General features: G+C 37.6%; 2 protein-coding genes across 7 annotated transcripts in view; one reads left to right on the forward strand and one right to left on the reverse strand.

Moving 5' to 3' along the window:
* The window catches only part of plppr1 (phospholipid phosphatase related 1), a 58,031-nt gene extending 56,329 nt beyond the window's left edge, over nt 1-1,702 (forward strand). For 5 of the 6 annotated variants that reach the window (XM_085164715.1, XM_085164712.1, XM_085164713.1 and 2 more), the window contains exon 8: nt 313-1,702. In XM_085164715.1, the coding sequence (XP_085020841.1) occupies nt 313-345 (33 nt within the window). In that variant the 3' untranslated portion in view covers nt 346-1,702. Of the gene's footprint in view, nt 1-90 lie in introns of all 6 variants that reach the window. The other variant, XM_085164716.1, reaches the window with a different exon arrangement.
* Nucleotides 1,703-4,450: 2,748 nt separating this feature from the next.
* The window catches only part of grin3a (glutamate receptor, ionotropic, N-methyl-D-aspartate 3A), a 93,045-nt gene continuing 82,250 nt past the window's right edge, over nt 4,451-15,245 (reverse strand). The window contains exon 10 of the mRNA XM_085164708.1: nt 4,451-6,360. Within this exon, the coding sequence (XP_085020834.1) occupies nt 5,796-6,360 (565 nt within the window). The 3' untranslated portion in view covers nt 4,451-5,795. The remainder of the gene's footprint in view (nt 6,361-15,245) is intronic.

Genomic DNA, 15,245 nt, shown 5'->3' on the forward strand with positions numbered 1-15,245 from the left:
TTTTGTTATCAATAAGTTATTTGGTTAAAAATGTACTCTCCTTCTTTCTCTTTCTTTCTATCTCCTTTCTTTCTTTCTTTGTTCACTAAGCAATGACACGTGGCAGGCTTGACGTTTGCACTTCACCCCTTTCCTCCTAACCAAATGCACAGAAACTTAACACAGAGCACTCTTGGCACCAGCTGACACGTGATTTCCTCTACCTTTTCATTTCCACGCTTTCTGTTTCCATCCACTTCATTTCTTTCTTTGTCTTTCTCTACCCCTGTCCCCTTTTTTTTCCCCCATACTCCCTCCAACATCCATTTTCAGAACCACTCGGCATCGATGACAGAGGTCACATGACTAAGGGGGCAGCACCGGGTCACGTTTGCGTCTCCACAGCACTTCCAGACACAATGACGAGGACGCATGTTACGTGGCTCCGAATGCTTACAAAAACCACTCCTGATATATCTGTTTAAATCACCTGGGGGACAAAATACACCATGTTTGCAGTGGTTTTCATTTAGTTGGGCTATACTCAGTTCAACCTCCCAAGGCACACAGATCAGGCAACAATATCACAAATCGCAACATAAGCACAGATTGTTTTTCCAGGTTATTTGAGATCATTAAAACATGGGACATTTTTTTCCTCCAAGGTGTGCTGTTTGTAGTTAGAGGACGGTGTTTTGTACATTTTGTATGAGCGAGTGCCGTAGCCTATCCTGACGATGTTAAAACCTGCACACTTCCTGTCAGCTGACTCACTCTGTTTTACATCACATCCTGCCGGGTGAAATGCCTTGTCAATCACCACATGTACCCCACTCGGTAAGAAAAATCTGCTATGGAAAAAAAATATTGATGTTGTTGTTCTGTGGTGTTTGTCATTTGTACAGAAAAAAGACAGAATCCTTCTTTTTATTATCTCTGTACATTAACTGACCATGTCAGGTCATATTTTTTATGGATTTTTGTTAATATGTATGACTATTATGATCCATTTGGACCTGTTTGCCTGCTGTAAACCTGGATATGTTTTGGTATCAGTTGTTTTGGGAACAACTCCTCTCCCCTTAGGAGGAAATGGCAAGGATGAGTCACTGAAATGCTCAGAAAATGTGTTTTTGCACCTGTAGTGACATGTCATCAGGCTAAATATACAAAAATCTGATTGGCTTAAATGCATGGTATGAGTGTGCTTCACCCCAATTTGCAGATTTACTTTGATGTTAACAGGAAGCTCTCTATGGAGAGATCCAGAGGAGCTGGCCCATGCCAGATCCGTGTATAGATTATGCTGGTATGGTTTTCCAATTATATTTACTGAAATTCCAATGGAAGACATCCCTAATAAGTACATTGCGAAAAATATAAGAGATTCATTTAAACTGAAACTGAGTAATTTACTTGAGGTCTGGTTAGCCCTCCTCACTGAAAACCAGGCTAATGACTCCTGCTTCACTTTTCCTCCTTGAGGTACCCCTCCCTCTCCCCAACCCACCAGTGGATTGTGATGCAATGTTGTGATTCCATTTCCTATTGGAAGATATGCCCAGCATGAAGAGAGAAGTCAAGATGTTTTATAGATATTACTCATTATCATTGTGATTACAATTGTCTTTTACTTTGAGAACAAAAAAAAGGCATTTCAGCTGAAATGCTACATATATTTTCTTTCTTTGTTTGTCCAAAAAAATTAAATAGTCAGTAGCAACAGTGTGTCCTCTTGTGTTTCTTTTTATGTACCCAAACGCTTCAATGAGAATGGTAACTTTACATTTACTTAGAAAATATGTGACCAACGACAAGGACAATCCATCTTGACAGTCAGTACTTGTAAGTTACCTTGATGCAAGAAGTGTGAAACGTGTCTGTCCTTGTGTTTGTCTGAATATCCAGAGATTTGTTTTCATTACTTACCATTTTTTCCCCCTGATTTGAGCCTTGCAGTGTCACTTCAGCTGCATACAAATCCTACCTCCTTTGCTGTGTCATCTGCATGCTAAAAATGCAGTCACTTTATCCTTCCAGTCAACAAGTTTCTGATTATAGGCCAATGGATAAATGTTGATCTGAGCGATCAGACTGTTGGACCATCCGCTGTGATGTGACGTAATATAATGTATGAAACTGGATGGGTACCCATTAGATTAATTAATTCTCCAATATCTAAACACTGTGCATCATCATTTCTATGAGAATGTTACGTACTCCTGAATGTTAAAAGTTGAGCCAGTGTTAACTCTTGATTTCATTTGAATAGTAAATAGATGGATTTTTATTTGCAAGATGGAAGTGTAATGCAGTTGGTCCTTAATCACTAAATGTCACTGGATTATTACAGGAACAGCCCAAGGACATATTGCATTCCTAGGTTGAAGAAAACTAAAACAGGTTTGTTATTCAAGGTGTTTGAGTCACAGGACAATTTCACTGAACAAACCTTCAGTTCAACCAAAATATTGCGACCATATGCAACAGACTTGCAATCTCATTGCCTTTGAAATGGTTGCTTTCTAGTTAAGCACTAGATCTGCAGCCACTTGCGGTCAGTTGCCATCTTCAAGGTGACTTTGGTATGTTAGGATGGCAATAAAACGACAATAAGACAGAGTCAGTCTACTATCGAAGCTGTCTGTGTTAATACAGTTAATAAACTGTGATAAATTGATGTAAATTGCAAGTCTTTTGGTTTCTACATGCACAGAAATTCACATTAACAACTTAAAATCATAGACTTGAAATGTAGAAAATCAAACAGGCCTGTAACCAAAATATAACCTGTTGGCAACCCTGTGAGTCGAATAGTCTACTGGAGAGGAGTTGTGCTCATAGACATAGACAGACTGACTGATTGATTGATTGATTGATAGGTTGATAAGATTCTGATGAGAAAAAGCCACATATTTCCAGACATATTGAAATATGCTAATATTGACATGTTCACTCAAAGCCTAACATGTTAAACATAAGAGCAGCCAGTTATTCTAAAACAGAGTTGTAAGATTACTGCTTTTAGAGGATATGCATCCCTGGAAACTGAACTGTGAGCTGTTGCAATGATTTTTTGTTTTAGACCATCTGTTTTAACAGAGTGCGGCTACACCAATGACTTCATAGGCATGGTGTCAGTCAGCCTACAGTTGACTGTGAGTGTATGCTCAGTAAATGTAAACATTAATTAATCTGGCAGTCAGTGTTTGAATCGAGCAGTCAACCCTGACACCATGACCCTAAATTTTGAGTTTAATAAAGAATGTGTACGAGTACACCTTAAGGGTTGTTTTTGAATGAAAAGTTAAGTAAAACGAATGCCGATGACTGAAATTTGAGTCTGATCCTTCATATTGTTGCTTTGGGGGTGAAGCCAGAAGAAAAACGGGATGTTTAAGTGAACCTGTGTTTACACAGGCACTCAAAAAAACACCATGAATATGACTTTATTCTTCTTTCATGTTATAACTTGTGACAGGCAGCCCTTCTTTTCCCTCACACCACACCCGTCCAGCTGCTACCTGTACTACCTAGAAAAGTGATTAAAATGAGCATAGTTGTGCTAAAACCAGGTTATTTAGCTTCTCTAGTGATTCATCCTGTCACAGCCGCGTCGACTTCACTGATGTTTATGTCATAGCTAAGCAAGGCATACACGCACAGAGACACAAAGAAAGCTGACGGCTCAGTCTGTGCACTTGCTCTTTTGCTCCGTCAGGTATTCATTTCAGCTGTGACAGCCTGCGCTTACCCTGCAGACACACTGGCTAAATAGATAGGAGCTGTTTGTGTTTGTGTGTGCGGCGGTATTTTACCATGCCGCGTCTTCGTAAAATGTCATCGTTAGCTGTTCTGAGTATGCCTTCCTGTCCAAATTGCTGTCCCTTAGCAATATGAGTGAAGAATAGCAACAACCAAATGTAGTTTTCAAGGTAGGGAACAAACCTCTGAGTGGTTTGAGTTTTTTTTAAATATATAGCTGCTGTACGTTTTTATACAATCTATTAAAATGAGCTGAAATAAGTAACTACAGATGAATCTAAATGGTGAAGCTTTTATAAATACAAAAAAAGTCTGGTTTGCAGTGGCTGTCAGCCATTGTTCTCAAGTGTCAATTCACACTTGTCTCTCTTACCAAAGCTGGGGACTCGTAAGTGCAAGGAAATACCTTAAATCCTCTTAAAATCATTGAGCTTTTGGTCTTCCTTTGAGTCACTTGGCAGTAAATCCACTTTGCTGCCAGATATAAATGAGATTAAGGATTCTAAAAAAACCTGTTTCAAATAAGTTGTTTTGCAACGAGCAGCGTCAAGGTTTTGGAGGCATAATAACTTAAAACCAAGGTTGAGCCTCAGAATCTTAGCATGCCACACTCTGCTTTCTAATTTGTACAGGAAATCATTTACAGACCTGTAAAATTGAACATTTTTAAGACACTGGGGGAAAAAAAGAAATGCCGCAACTAAGATAAGTGCAAAGAAGATATTTAATAACAGAACATGTCCAAACCCAAAGAGAAATGATGCAAGGAAACAGGGCCCCAGAGAGGGAACTGTTGTGTTGTGTTCATTTTTGAATGCAAATCACATTTAATAATGTGTCAGAGTTAAACTAGTGGTCTGTGTTCATACAGTTACTATTTAACAGCTGGCTTAAAGGAGGAACTGAAAAGTGTGTATTTTGTGTCACAATGTTACAAGAGCACCAGTATGACCTCAAGAGCCTGGACAGAAAGGTTTTGTTTTGGGTCCCTGACCGCGGAAAAAGCTGGAGACTGTTCAATTTAATCCTGTTTAAGGTTTTATGTTGCCAGCTTGCCATTGTTGTGATCTCACTGTGAAATACTTCTATACCCTAACTCAAACTCTGACAAGTTAAGGTGACTTTGTTTATTCAGTGTGCATCAGTGAAGTGCAGGACATTATACAGTGAACCATAAATAAGATTGTGTGTACGCTTATTATAATCCACCATGAGATGTCAACCTGGTGTTCATTACGTATGTAAATGTGTCTTGCGAAAGCTTTATCTTTTTAAAAAAATGATTACATCTAACCACCCCACCGACCCTTTCAAAAGCTTATTAGAGAAAAAATACCCCTAATCAATACAAACATGCTACCAAAGGCAAGAAACATCAATGGTAATAGCTGAAAGATACAAGGTTTCAGCAAGACACACAAACATGAAGACTTAGATGACTGGGTTCAACCTCAGGTCATTTGAAATCCTCAGTGAGTCTTAAAAGACTCAGGTGAATTAGTCTATTAAGCTTAAATACCAAAGAGTCCTCATATCTGTGATCAGGCTTAATGTCATAGCAAGCAAATCTGTACCCTTGGAAAAATTAGGTTTTAGGAGGGGAGGCATGGCAGGGACAAAAGGAAGAAATAAACAGGAAAAAGGTAAAAGAACCAGATAGGCATGAAAAGGAGTTAAAGAAAATGGCAATATAAGGGAAGTTGAGAGGGGGAAGGAATTGCAAAGCTCTTCAGTGATACAACAGAACAGATTTGGTTCAAGATCCCTGCTTCACCCTTATCCAGCACCTCTCATCTAATTCAATCTCATGTTCCAGGAGTGAGAAAATGTCCTACTTGGAATTGCAGAGCAGGATCTGATCACTGCCGAACATTTCAGTGGAGTGTTGAGGGGAGCTCCAGAGCCATAAGGAGGATCCTGCCATTGGAAATCGGGGATGGTTCTAACTTCAGAACTCAGGCAAGGATTTGTTCCGGGACCCAGCTGAGGTTTTGAAAACTAGTCCAGTGTGTTAACCAGGGTTTTCTTTCCTGGACAAATTGAGACTGGCTTCACAACTCCGGACATGTGTTTTTGTGTTGTTTAATCTGCTGGTGGGTCTGGGTACACTGAACAAACTGGTTAGACTGGTGTGAAGTGGGCTGACTGGGTGCAGTCTGGTTTGCTTGCTGGTTTTCTGATTGGTACTGTTCAAGCTCTCGCTTCCTCCTCATGGCAGACTGCAGCTGCTGCTTGATTACCAGGATTTGACTCTCCAGTTCTGACAGTTCTTGAACCAGCGGGTTCCGTCCCACACCCAGACCTGGACCGCAGTCGCCCACTCCCAAAGCACGGCACTGCCCAGAACCGCCCTGCCCTGGCCCCAGTCCTTGGTCCAAACCCCTTCCTAACAGGTCAGAGCGACCATTAGAGGTAGTTACTATAGGCAGGGGTTTCTCCAGCAGAGGGAGAGAGTGGGGATGAGGGAGGGGAGAAGGGGGCGGTGGAGGAGGGAGATCCTGGGATGACGGGTGTTCCAGGTCATTTTGCATCTCTTGTGGAAGGATCCTTCGCCTGTTACAGTGGGACGACTCTGCAGGATTCCAAGGCGTAGACTGGTTGTTTCCCTCATTGCACCTGGAAATAGGAGAAACCTTCATCAGTTCATCTGACTGCATGTTTGCGGTACAATATAAAGCGCCTTGAGGCGACTTTTGTTGTCATTTGGCGCTATATAAATAAAATTGAATTGAATTGAAATGTTTCCAGTCTGAATCCAATATAAAATCAAGGCATCAGCTATGGCTAAACCATGAGTTGCCACTGCACACACAATTCTGAACGTGTTATATGACAAACTGCAATTTACACAGAGCTGGGCTGAAAGAGATGAACAATTTCTAGAAGATTGCTTACGGGGGTAAAGAGTGGAAATGATTGTTATGGGGGTTACATTGAGTCTTGGAAGAATAGCAGTGTGACTGCTTACCAAGAAATAGTTTTTCGCTTTTCCTTAAATATGTCATTACATGAAAAGGGTGTTCTTTGGGTATTGTCCTGTTTATTGTTTATATTGTCTACACAAGCACCACGTTCTTAGGAATGACTTATGGCTCTGCTGGCTGATCAGTAGACAACATTTAAATATCATTTTTGAATCATCATGAAACTTTGGACATTTGTTTAACATAGTTGAATCCTACTGACTGTGGTATTCGAGTAAGAGACATTGCTTTTATTCTTGAGATAGCACCTTTCTACTCTACCTGAGCAGTCAAAGCGTTTTACACAACTTGCCTCATCCATTCATAGCACCTTTTTTTTTCAATGAATTTTTCTACGCAAGTGCTTTTTTATCTAGCATTCAAACACATCGTTCCTCTGATGAATGCATTGGAGAGCAACTTGCAGTTAGTATCTTGCTCAAGGATCCTTGGCATGCAGTGTGTAGTATGGTAATATACTGATGTTTTTTCTAACAGGCAGACAAAATCTTCTCATTTGGTGCATAAAAGATAATCGTTTTTTTTTTTGTTACTTAATTTTTAATAAAGGTTTTACATATTTTTTTTTACAACAGAAAAGGAACACAACAAACAAACACAAACAACAGTAACAAAACAAGCAGTCGACTGAAAAACACAGTTTTTCCCTACAAAGCAATTCTGGCAGTGAGAACACGACTTTATATTCATGAATTGACAACACATCTACAGATGTAAGAGCAGCCTCGGCGAGGCATACAGAAGTTTATATAGATGTGAGTAGGCACAAACAGGAATTAAAAAAGAATAAATCCCATTCTAATTTCGGATAGATTTCAACCACTTGTCCCATCTTGTGGTATAAATATTAGCTTGCAACCTTAACAAAAAGGTAAGTTTTTCCATTTTATGAATCTCCTCAACAACGGTCAACCAGTCGTAGAGAGCCACTTAAGAGTAATTGCTTTTTTTGCTGCACCAGTGAGAATCTTCAGGAGATATTTGTTATTGCTTGTTAATTCTTCGGGTAAGTCTCCTAAATAAAATGTTATGACGGGCCGTTGTTTTGATTTAAAGCCTATAGTCTGTTCTATCTTTGATATAACATCTTCCCAAAATTTAGAAAGTTTTCGACAAGACCAGAATATGTGGGTATGGTTTGCAACAGTTTCCCCACAGCTCCTCCAGCATGTTTGTTGTTTTGGTGTTATGAAAAGTCGTACCAAGTTTTTCCAACTAAATTCTCGCCAGTATGCAGAAGATGAGGTTGAAGTAGCAGTCTCACACATATTGTCCCATTGCTCAGAAGTTATAACTGTGGACAACTCTCTCTCCCATCGTTCCTTTATATAATCTGTTGAAGTTCCCTTACTTTTTAATATGCCCTGGTAGAGTTTAAACATAACTGGCTTACATCCCTTAAAGTATGTTTGCAAAATCAGATTAATTATTTCATTAGGTTGTGTATTAATTTCTTTAGTCACTTTTGAGGACAAATATTGCCATAATTGTAGGTATATGAAAAAGTCACTTTTTCATAGCTCGTATTTTTTTTGTAATGTTTAAAAACTTTGAAGGCCATTCTTATCCATTATTTTACAGTATGCATCAATAACTTTATGTGACCAGTTCTTAAATTGTAAATCCAGTTGGTTTGGTTTAAACTCAGTCATAAGCCACCCACTTAAGTACTTGAATGTGGTTCCTTAGATTTAGTTCTTTTACTAACTCAAACCAGATAAGCATTGTAAAAGATGCCAAGGGGTTCAGTTCTTTCTGACAGCTGACAGACCAGTTTCTGATCTCCTATCAGGGCTTGTATTGGAATGACCCAACACATATTCTCAGTGTCTTTCCATCGGGCTCCACAAGTATCATCACACCATTGTATAACTATTTGAGTTGAGCAGCAAGGTAGTAATCTCAGAGACTTGGGAGGGAAAAGCCGCCTTTATCTTTATGAATTAATAATGTGCTATATTTAATTCTAGGTTTCCGCCCGCTCCAAATAAATCAAGATATTTGTTTGTCCCAGTCATGGAACTGAGATTTGGGGATTTTGATAGGTAGAGACATAAACAGATACAGTAGTCTAGGTAGGACTAAAAGATAATAGATTTTTAAAGTGATTCTGAAGTATTTCAGGTCATTCCAGGTAATGAGGACCAAACCCTCCTCATTTAATTGCTTTTTGCCTCCCTAAGGAAATGCCGGTATAGCTATCCTGTTAAGCCCGTGTACATTTCTTGGTAAAATGAAACAAAACTAAACAATTTCTTTTAAAGAAAAGCTGTGGGTGGATATTAGCTTGGCTTACAGCCTTGCCAGTATATAAAGACACCTTGACTAACTAGCAGCCAGAAGCTGCAGATCAAATGCACTTGATTATCTGACCAATAGCAAGTGTGACCACCACTAGTTTGATTCAGTTGAGCATTCAGGCGTGTTGCCACAGTCTTCCCAGGATGGGCGCTACAGCAAATTCACCCCAAGTCAAATGTTCGTGTTCATGTATATCTTAATGTCAGTATGACAGTACAGTAAGAATAAAAAAACAAGTAAGTAAGAGGCTGATTGAAAGTGTTGCTCGGAAGAAACCTCCACAGGACCTCTGCACCTTTCAGTTATTGAGTTTATCATGAGCTCCTCTGTATACCAAAGCACTCCAGAGTCAAATGTGAGGCCATCTGTACCACAGCTACTGGGCCAGGCCATTGCAACTGGGTGTTGCAATGGCCTGGTCAAAGTCCTGACAAAGTCCAGGCAGCTGTGTGAACCTGCAAACCTCAATGAACTGAAGAGACTCTGTCAAGAAGAGTGGGCCAAAAGTCCCCTATGTGATAGACTGATAAAGTCATACAGAAAATGAAAGCTTCAAGTTATTGCTGCTAAGGGTGGCTCTACAAGGTCATGCAGTGGACTTTTTCCACATAACTGTAGTAACAAAGATCCTCTAGCAGGTAATCCACCAAATGGATGATCTGAGTAATAAGTACTGGACCATTTCCCAGTTACATTTGTGTTCTACTTGTAGTCCAAGTTCTATGGACCATTTCAAACGCTGCTGAATGCAAGTAAAACATCCATGTGGAGAGCATAAAAAGGGAATGCATTTGCCAAACTGCGATCTCAAAAGTATTGGTTATCTTCCCACAATGACAGTTTGTTATTAGCTTTTTTTAAAAAGCCCTACATCTGTACATTCATTGTTGTCCCCAAAGGCTAGGCCATCAAAAAACAGCAGGTGGGTCTCCAGACTGCTTTGTTTTTGGAATTTCTTAAAGTACATCTCATTATCTGACCGACTGGCTGAATGGTTATATTGCCAATTCAGTTTTGTCAGAACTTTGAACCTGGTGTTAAAATTTGAAAAACCACAGGAATAGCAGCAACTCGCCAAATAATATTTGACAGATGCTTGGATTCAGTCTTATGCTTTTTTAATGAATAGGCTATCGCCACATGTAGGTACTGAACACAAAAAAAGAAGACATTGCCAGAGCTCAATATAGAAGTCAAATTCATGTCCAATTAATTTCCTCTACCACCAACCCTGATCCCCAAAACCTTTCCTATCCAACCCCAGGTCCACTGTGATCTTTGCCCTAACAAGCACTACCAGCAGTAATGTGGACTGAAGGTCCAGAGAGACATTACTTTGACACAACACCACAGATTTCATGTTCATTTGCACCTTTAACATGTATTACCTTACAAATCCTCTCTTTTCCTCCCTCCCCCCTTTTGCTGTCCTCCATTCTTAGTAGCACTATGATCCTTAATCATTGTCCAATGTACATCATTCCTCTTGCCTTTTAAAAATCATTTAATATCACGTAACATGCAATGTAGAAGGATAACACACAAGAAAATATAAATTAACAATTCAGAGGTTTGACTAGCACTTCAAAACTACACAACCTCTGAAGAACATGTAACTGTAGTTCACCTTGGTGATATGTCAGTTTCTTTGATTGAACTGACTATGAAAATAAACCCATGTTAAAAAAGATTAAAAAGGCATGTAAAAAAACACAGCAAGAACTTAATAGGAAGAAGATAGAAATAAAGGCATTTACACTACATAAAGGAGAAGTTGAGAAGATGAGTGTTCTGTTATCACTGGAGAAAATACCACTGTGTCCTTGCTTTTATGCTTCACCAACCATGGAAATGTTTGCTAGAGGCTGATGTTGCCCTTATCATTGATTTTGTATATTTAGCTATTATTCCATTGTTTAGTTTGGTTAGTATATAATAAGCTTCATTTATTTCTTCATTGACTACAATTGATATATTAAAGATTATGAGCTGTTTGGTTAAGTTGTAAAATATGCATTTAACAAAATTATATTTATGATTCAAAGTATGAAAAGTCAAGTTAAGAAAACATATTTTATGTATACAAACTGTAGACCATAATAAAAATACCTCAGATTGCCTTAACTGTCTGCTCTTTATTACTGAAGATGAAAATACAACTTTAAAGTATATTAAGGACCAATATACCATAAAACATATTCCCTTTCAACTCCAATGTTTGCTGTAGGCCTTATTGAACTTGAAGTCTAACAAAAGAACAAAATTTATTTTCTTTTCCTTTCCAAAAAGAAACTTTTTAAAATCTACTGGACCACCTCTCCAAGCTGAAAAAAAAAACTAACATGACTTTATTAAAGCAGTGAAGATGAGATACTCTCATCACACAAAGTAAAGCCTAACAGACAAGCTCTTTGAATCAAAGGAATTTTCACTTGGCGATAAAAAAAGTAACAAGGAGAATTTAATCTGATACTCCAGACATCAAAACAGACTGTAAGCTAAAGCTGACACACAACATGAAAAGAGTTGTTTTTAATTTTATTAAATTCATATGTGCATCTTTTTGACAGGAGGACACCTGCACTTGTGTCTGCAGTAAAAGAGGGAACATTTTGAAGTCTTGAGATGATCATGGAAGTTTCAGCATTTACAAATTTAACCAGTAGGAAGTTCTTCAACTATTCTATAACTATTACATTCTATACAGGTCAAATTTGACTAATTTTGATGTTTGAAATAAGTAAAAATAAAATAAATTTCATCCTTTAAACCAGTCTTTTTCCAAAGTGACCCAAAATACACAAAAAATTTAATAGTTTAATTTTTCATACTGTTTTACAGATGTTAAAAATTTGTGTACACTGCTCAAAAAAGAACACCTTAAAAACAATGAAAATTATGCTGCATATTCTTATATTGACTAATGCATTAACGTTATATTATTGTTGATTTAATATTTAAAATTAGCGTTTTTTAATTTTATAGCATTAAGCACAGTGTTTAACATGGTTATATGATAGACCCCATAAAAAGTAGATAAAATATATTTGAATCGTCACAACTGTTATCTTTTTATCTTTTGGTAATACAGGAAATTATATTACGTGAAAATAGATGTATGTATGCATATCAATTTATATATATTTCCAATTTCGGTTTAAACACTTATTATGAAGGAATTCTGGGCCAGATCAAAATGGAACTGGAGCATACTGTGAAGGCAGGAAATATGACCAGTATGTAAGGCTGAATGAAGTGAGATATTCACAGGTAGGTCCCTGGTGTGTTTGAGAACATTTAGATTTAAAGAAATAGAGGTATGAGGTCTTTGCACTGTCAGCACTAAAGCATTTGTGGAAAATTAAGGCTTTTAAGCCAAAGGTGAAATAAAAGGAGTCAGTTTTTAGACTTGTATACTTTAATGTTAACTGACATATATTATCCTTCTTTTCTACTTATATTATTGATTATTTATTGTTTGTTTTAAAGCACTTCCACTTCTCTGAAAAGTGTGAGATAAAGATGATTATTTTTCATTAGTATTCTACAGCATTTCCTCCTTTCACATTAACTAAAAAGCTGGATTCCTTCATTGTTTATCCATCCATCTAAGCAATTTTCCTTGATTTGGTATTCAGGGTGTTAACTCCGAGAGCAGCTCCTTCATCTTTTATGAATTGGTACAATGATTGAAACCATTTCAATGGAAAATATATGAACACAGACTTTACTTTTTTTGCCCTTGTAGAAATTACCACCATGCAGTGACCCACAAAATATAATGCTTATCAAGGTCAGAAAGAAAAATGTGCAACATAATGTGTGCAACTTTGTCACACTGAAGTCATGCCAAAATTCAAATCATTATTTTTCTGCAACATTAGAACGTGTTCTTCACATAGCACACATTTTTATTTATTTTCTCCAGCTCGAGACAACTTTTCCTCTATAATAATGTACTGGATCTATGTTTTAAAATCAAGATATATGTATAGAAAGACTGTTGTTTCCATGTGTAGTTATTTAAGTTTTGGAAAGTTGCTCACCTTTGGTTTTGGAGTGTTATGTTCCGGTTCAAGTCATTTCCTGTTATATTTTGTAATCATTAGTCTTTGTGTATTCTAATCAGTTTTACTTCTTCCCTTTAGTAGTTTTCCCATCCTTGATAATTATAATCTATGACCTGATTAATCTGACCGGCGTTGCTTTCTACATCCATTCCCAAACTACCAATTACTCTTTTGTGTCCAATTACTTAATCACTCACCCCAGTATATATACACCCATTTGTTCTCCCATATTGTCTTGTTACTACTAGTCCAGTTTTCTAGTGATTTTTTTCCTGTACCTTTTTTTCTGGAGTTCCTGGTGTTTTTATTCGTTTTTAGTCTCTGGTTTCCTCTTGTATGATATTTTGTCATGTTTTTGAATTTTGCATTTTGTCTGCCCTATGTCTGCATTACTTGTGCTTCAATGCTGCCTTTCTGTGTATTACCACTGGTTGGATTAAAGGTTAGATTTTTGGTCCTCCTCCAGTAAAATTCTCACAACCCTTCCAACATATATGAAAAGCCAAAAGCAGAAAGATTCAAAGAATCATCAATGATAACTGACATTAAGTGACACATTACATAAAAAAGAAGCTGGGGTAGAGGTTGGTTGCAAAGCAGCTTGAAGTGTGAAGTTAAAATTACCTAAACAGCACGCCCTGCAAGAGATTTGCCAAATGCATATGACTGAACTATTAGCTTGATTTTGTTTCCAGCCTGAACTAAAGATGCACTCGATTTGAATTATATTCTTTATATGAGAATTCCACATATTCCATCTAAGCATATGTCAGCCATGGCATGAATCATACCTGCATTTTAAATTTTCCTAAATGAGACAGTGGGATTAGAAAATGAAAACCCTACTCAGATAAAAACTAAATAAAATAAAATAATGCATATTAAATGGAAGGCCACAAAAAAAGAAAACTGTAAATAAAATAATATGAAATACAATGTTAAATAAGTGTACTGCTTATTAAAAAAAACCCAACTAATTTACGTAATTTTAGTATTAGGTATTAAAGAGACAGAACAATTCTCCACTACTGAAACAGGGTAGTGTAGCTGAATTGTAACTGATATCATTGGTGTATCAGAGCGACAGATTATCCTATTTTAGCCTGGCTGTCAGTCATTGCCAGAGCTTCATGACCTTAACACTGTGCTTGATACCAAAGCATGCAATCTTAACTGGCCATCCGAGGATATTTCACGGTATTACAGACACTGCTGCTAATTATCTCACACAGACAGTGTTCTCTGCTGTCTGTGGGATTTCCCACATCCCAGTTAACACACTTAGGAAATGAAATGTGCTGTAGCTTCATCCTAAGTAGTAGTGATTTCCAATTTAATTTCCATCCATGTGTTCCATTTGGTCATCCTGTATAGTGATTTTCAGTACCATACAGTACAGACTAGGACTGATAATGATGCATTTTGGCATTGTTTCGCACAGTTTAATTCAAGCTGAAACTGTCTAGAGTATAAAATCCTACATGGGAAGATCTGATTTCAGTGCTCTGATTGCACAAAAGACACTTTTGACACACAAGTTTTTCGGCAGAGCACTGACAATGAGACGGTAATAATTTCTGACTCTTAGACAGCATGCAGAATAACTTGATTGAATGAGTATAATTATGCAAGAGTAGGCAATCCATCCTCATTACCACAGGCATCCCTCACATGGCCTCGGCTCCATAATTATTAAGTGTATTTAATCCTTACTTTAAGTGCTCCACCTGAGTGTGCTCTCAGTGTGGAGTGAGTAGTAGATGTGAATGTGCAGGACAATCTTTCAAGTTGATTGTAATATTATAAAATTGAACTTTTATTTTGCAAGTAAATCCAAATCAAGAGAAAGGGTGGTGGTATGATTAGATGCGTGATGGTTAAATGTGAAGAGGGCAGGGCTACGCTATGGCACACAGTATTAAAGTGTATGCAACTAATATGTACTAATATGTGGAATTAAATGGCCCCATGCAAAGGACACTGAAAGTGCCTACATAAAGACGCTTTCATGATTTACTGATTCTCCCTTTCTCACCCACTGTTTTCAACAATACCACGTGACGTCAGCGTGAGATTATTTTCTCAATTTCCCTCACTGATAATTGGCTTCCAACAGATTGACCTTTCTATTTAGTTTTTGATTAAA

The sequence above is a fragment of the Neolamprologus multifasciatus genome, chromosome 7 (genome assembly GCF_963576455.1).
Source record: "Neolamprologus multifasciatus chromosome 7, fNeoMul1.2, whole genome shotgun sequence".
NCBI lineage: Eukaryota > Metazoa > Chordata > Actinopteri > Cichliformes > Cichlidae > Neolamprologus > Neolamprologus multifasciatus.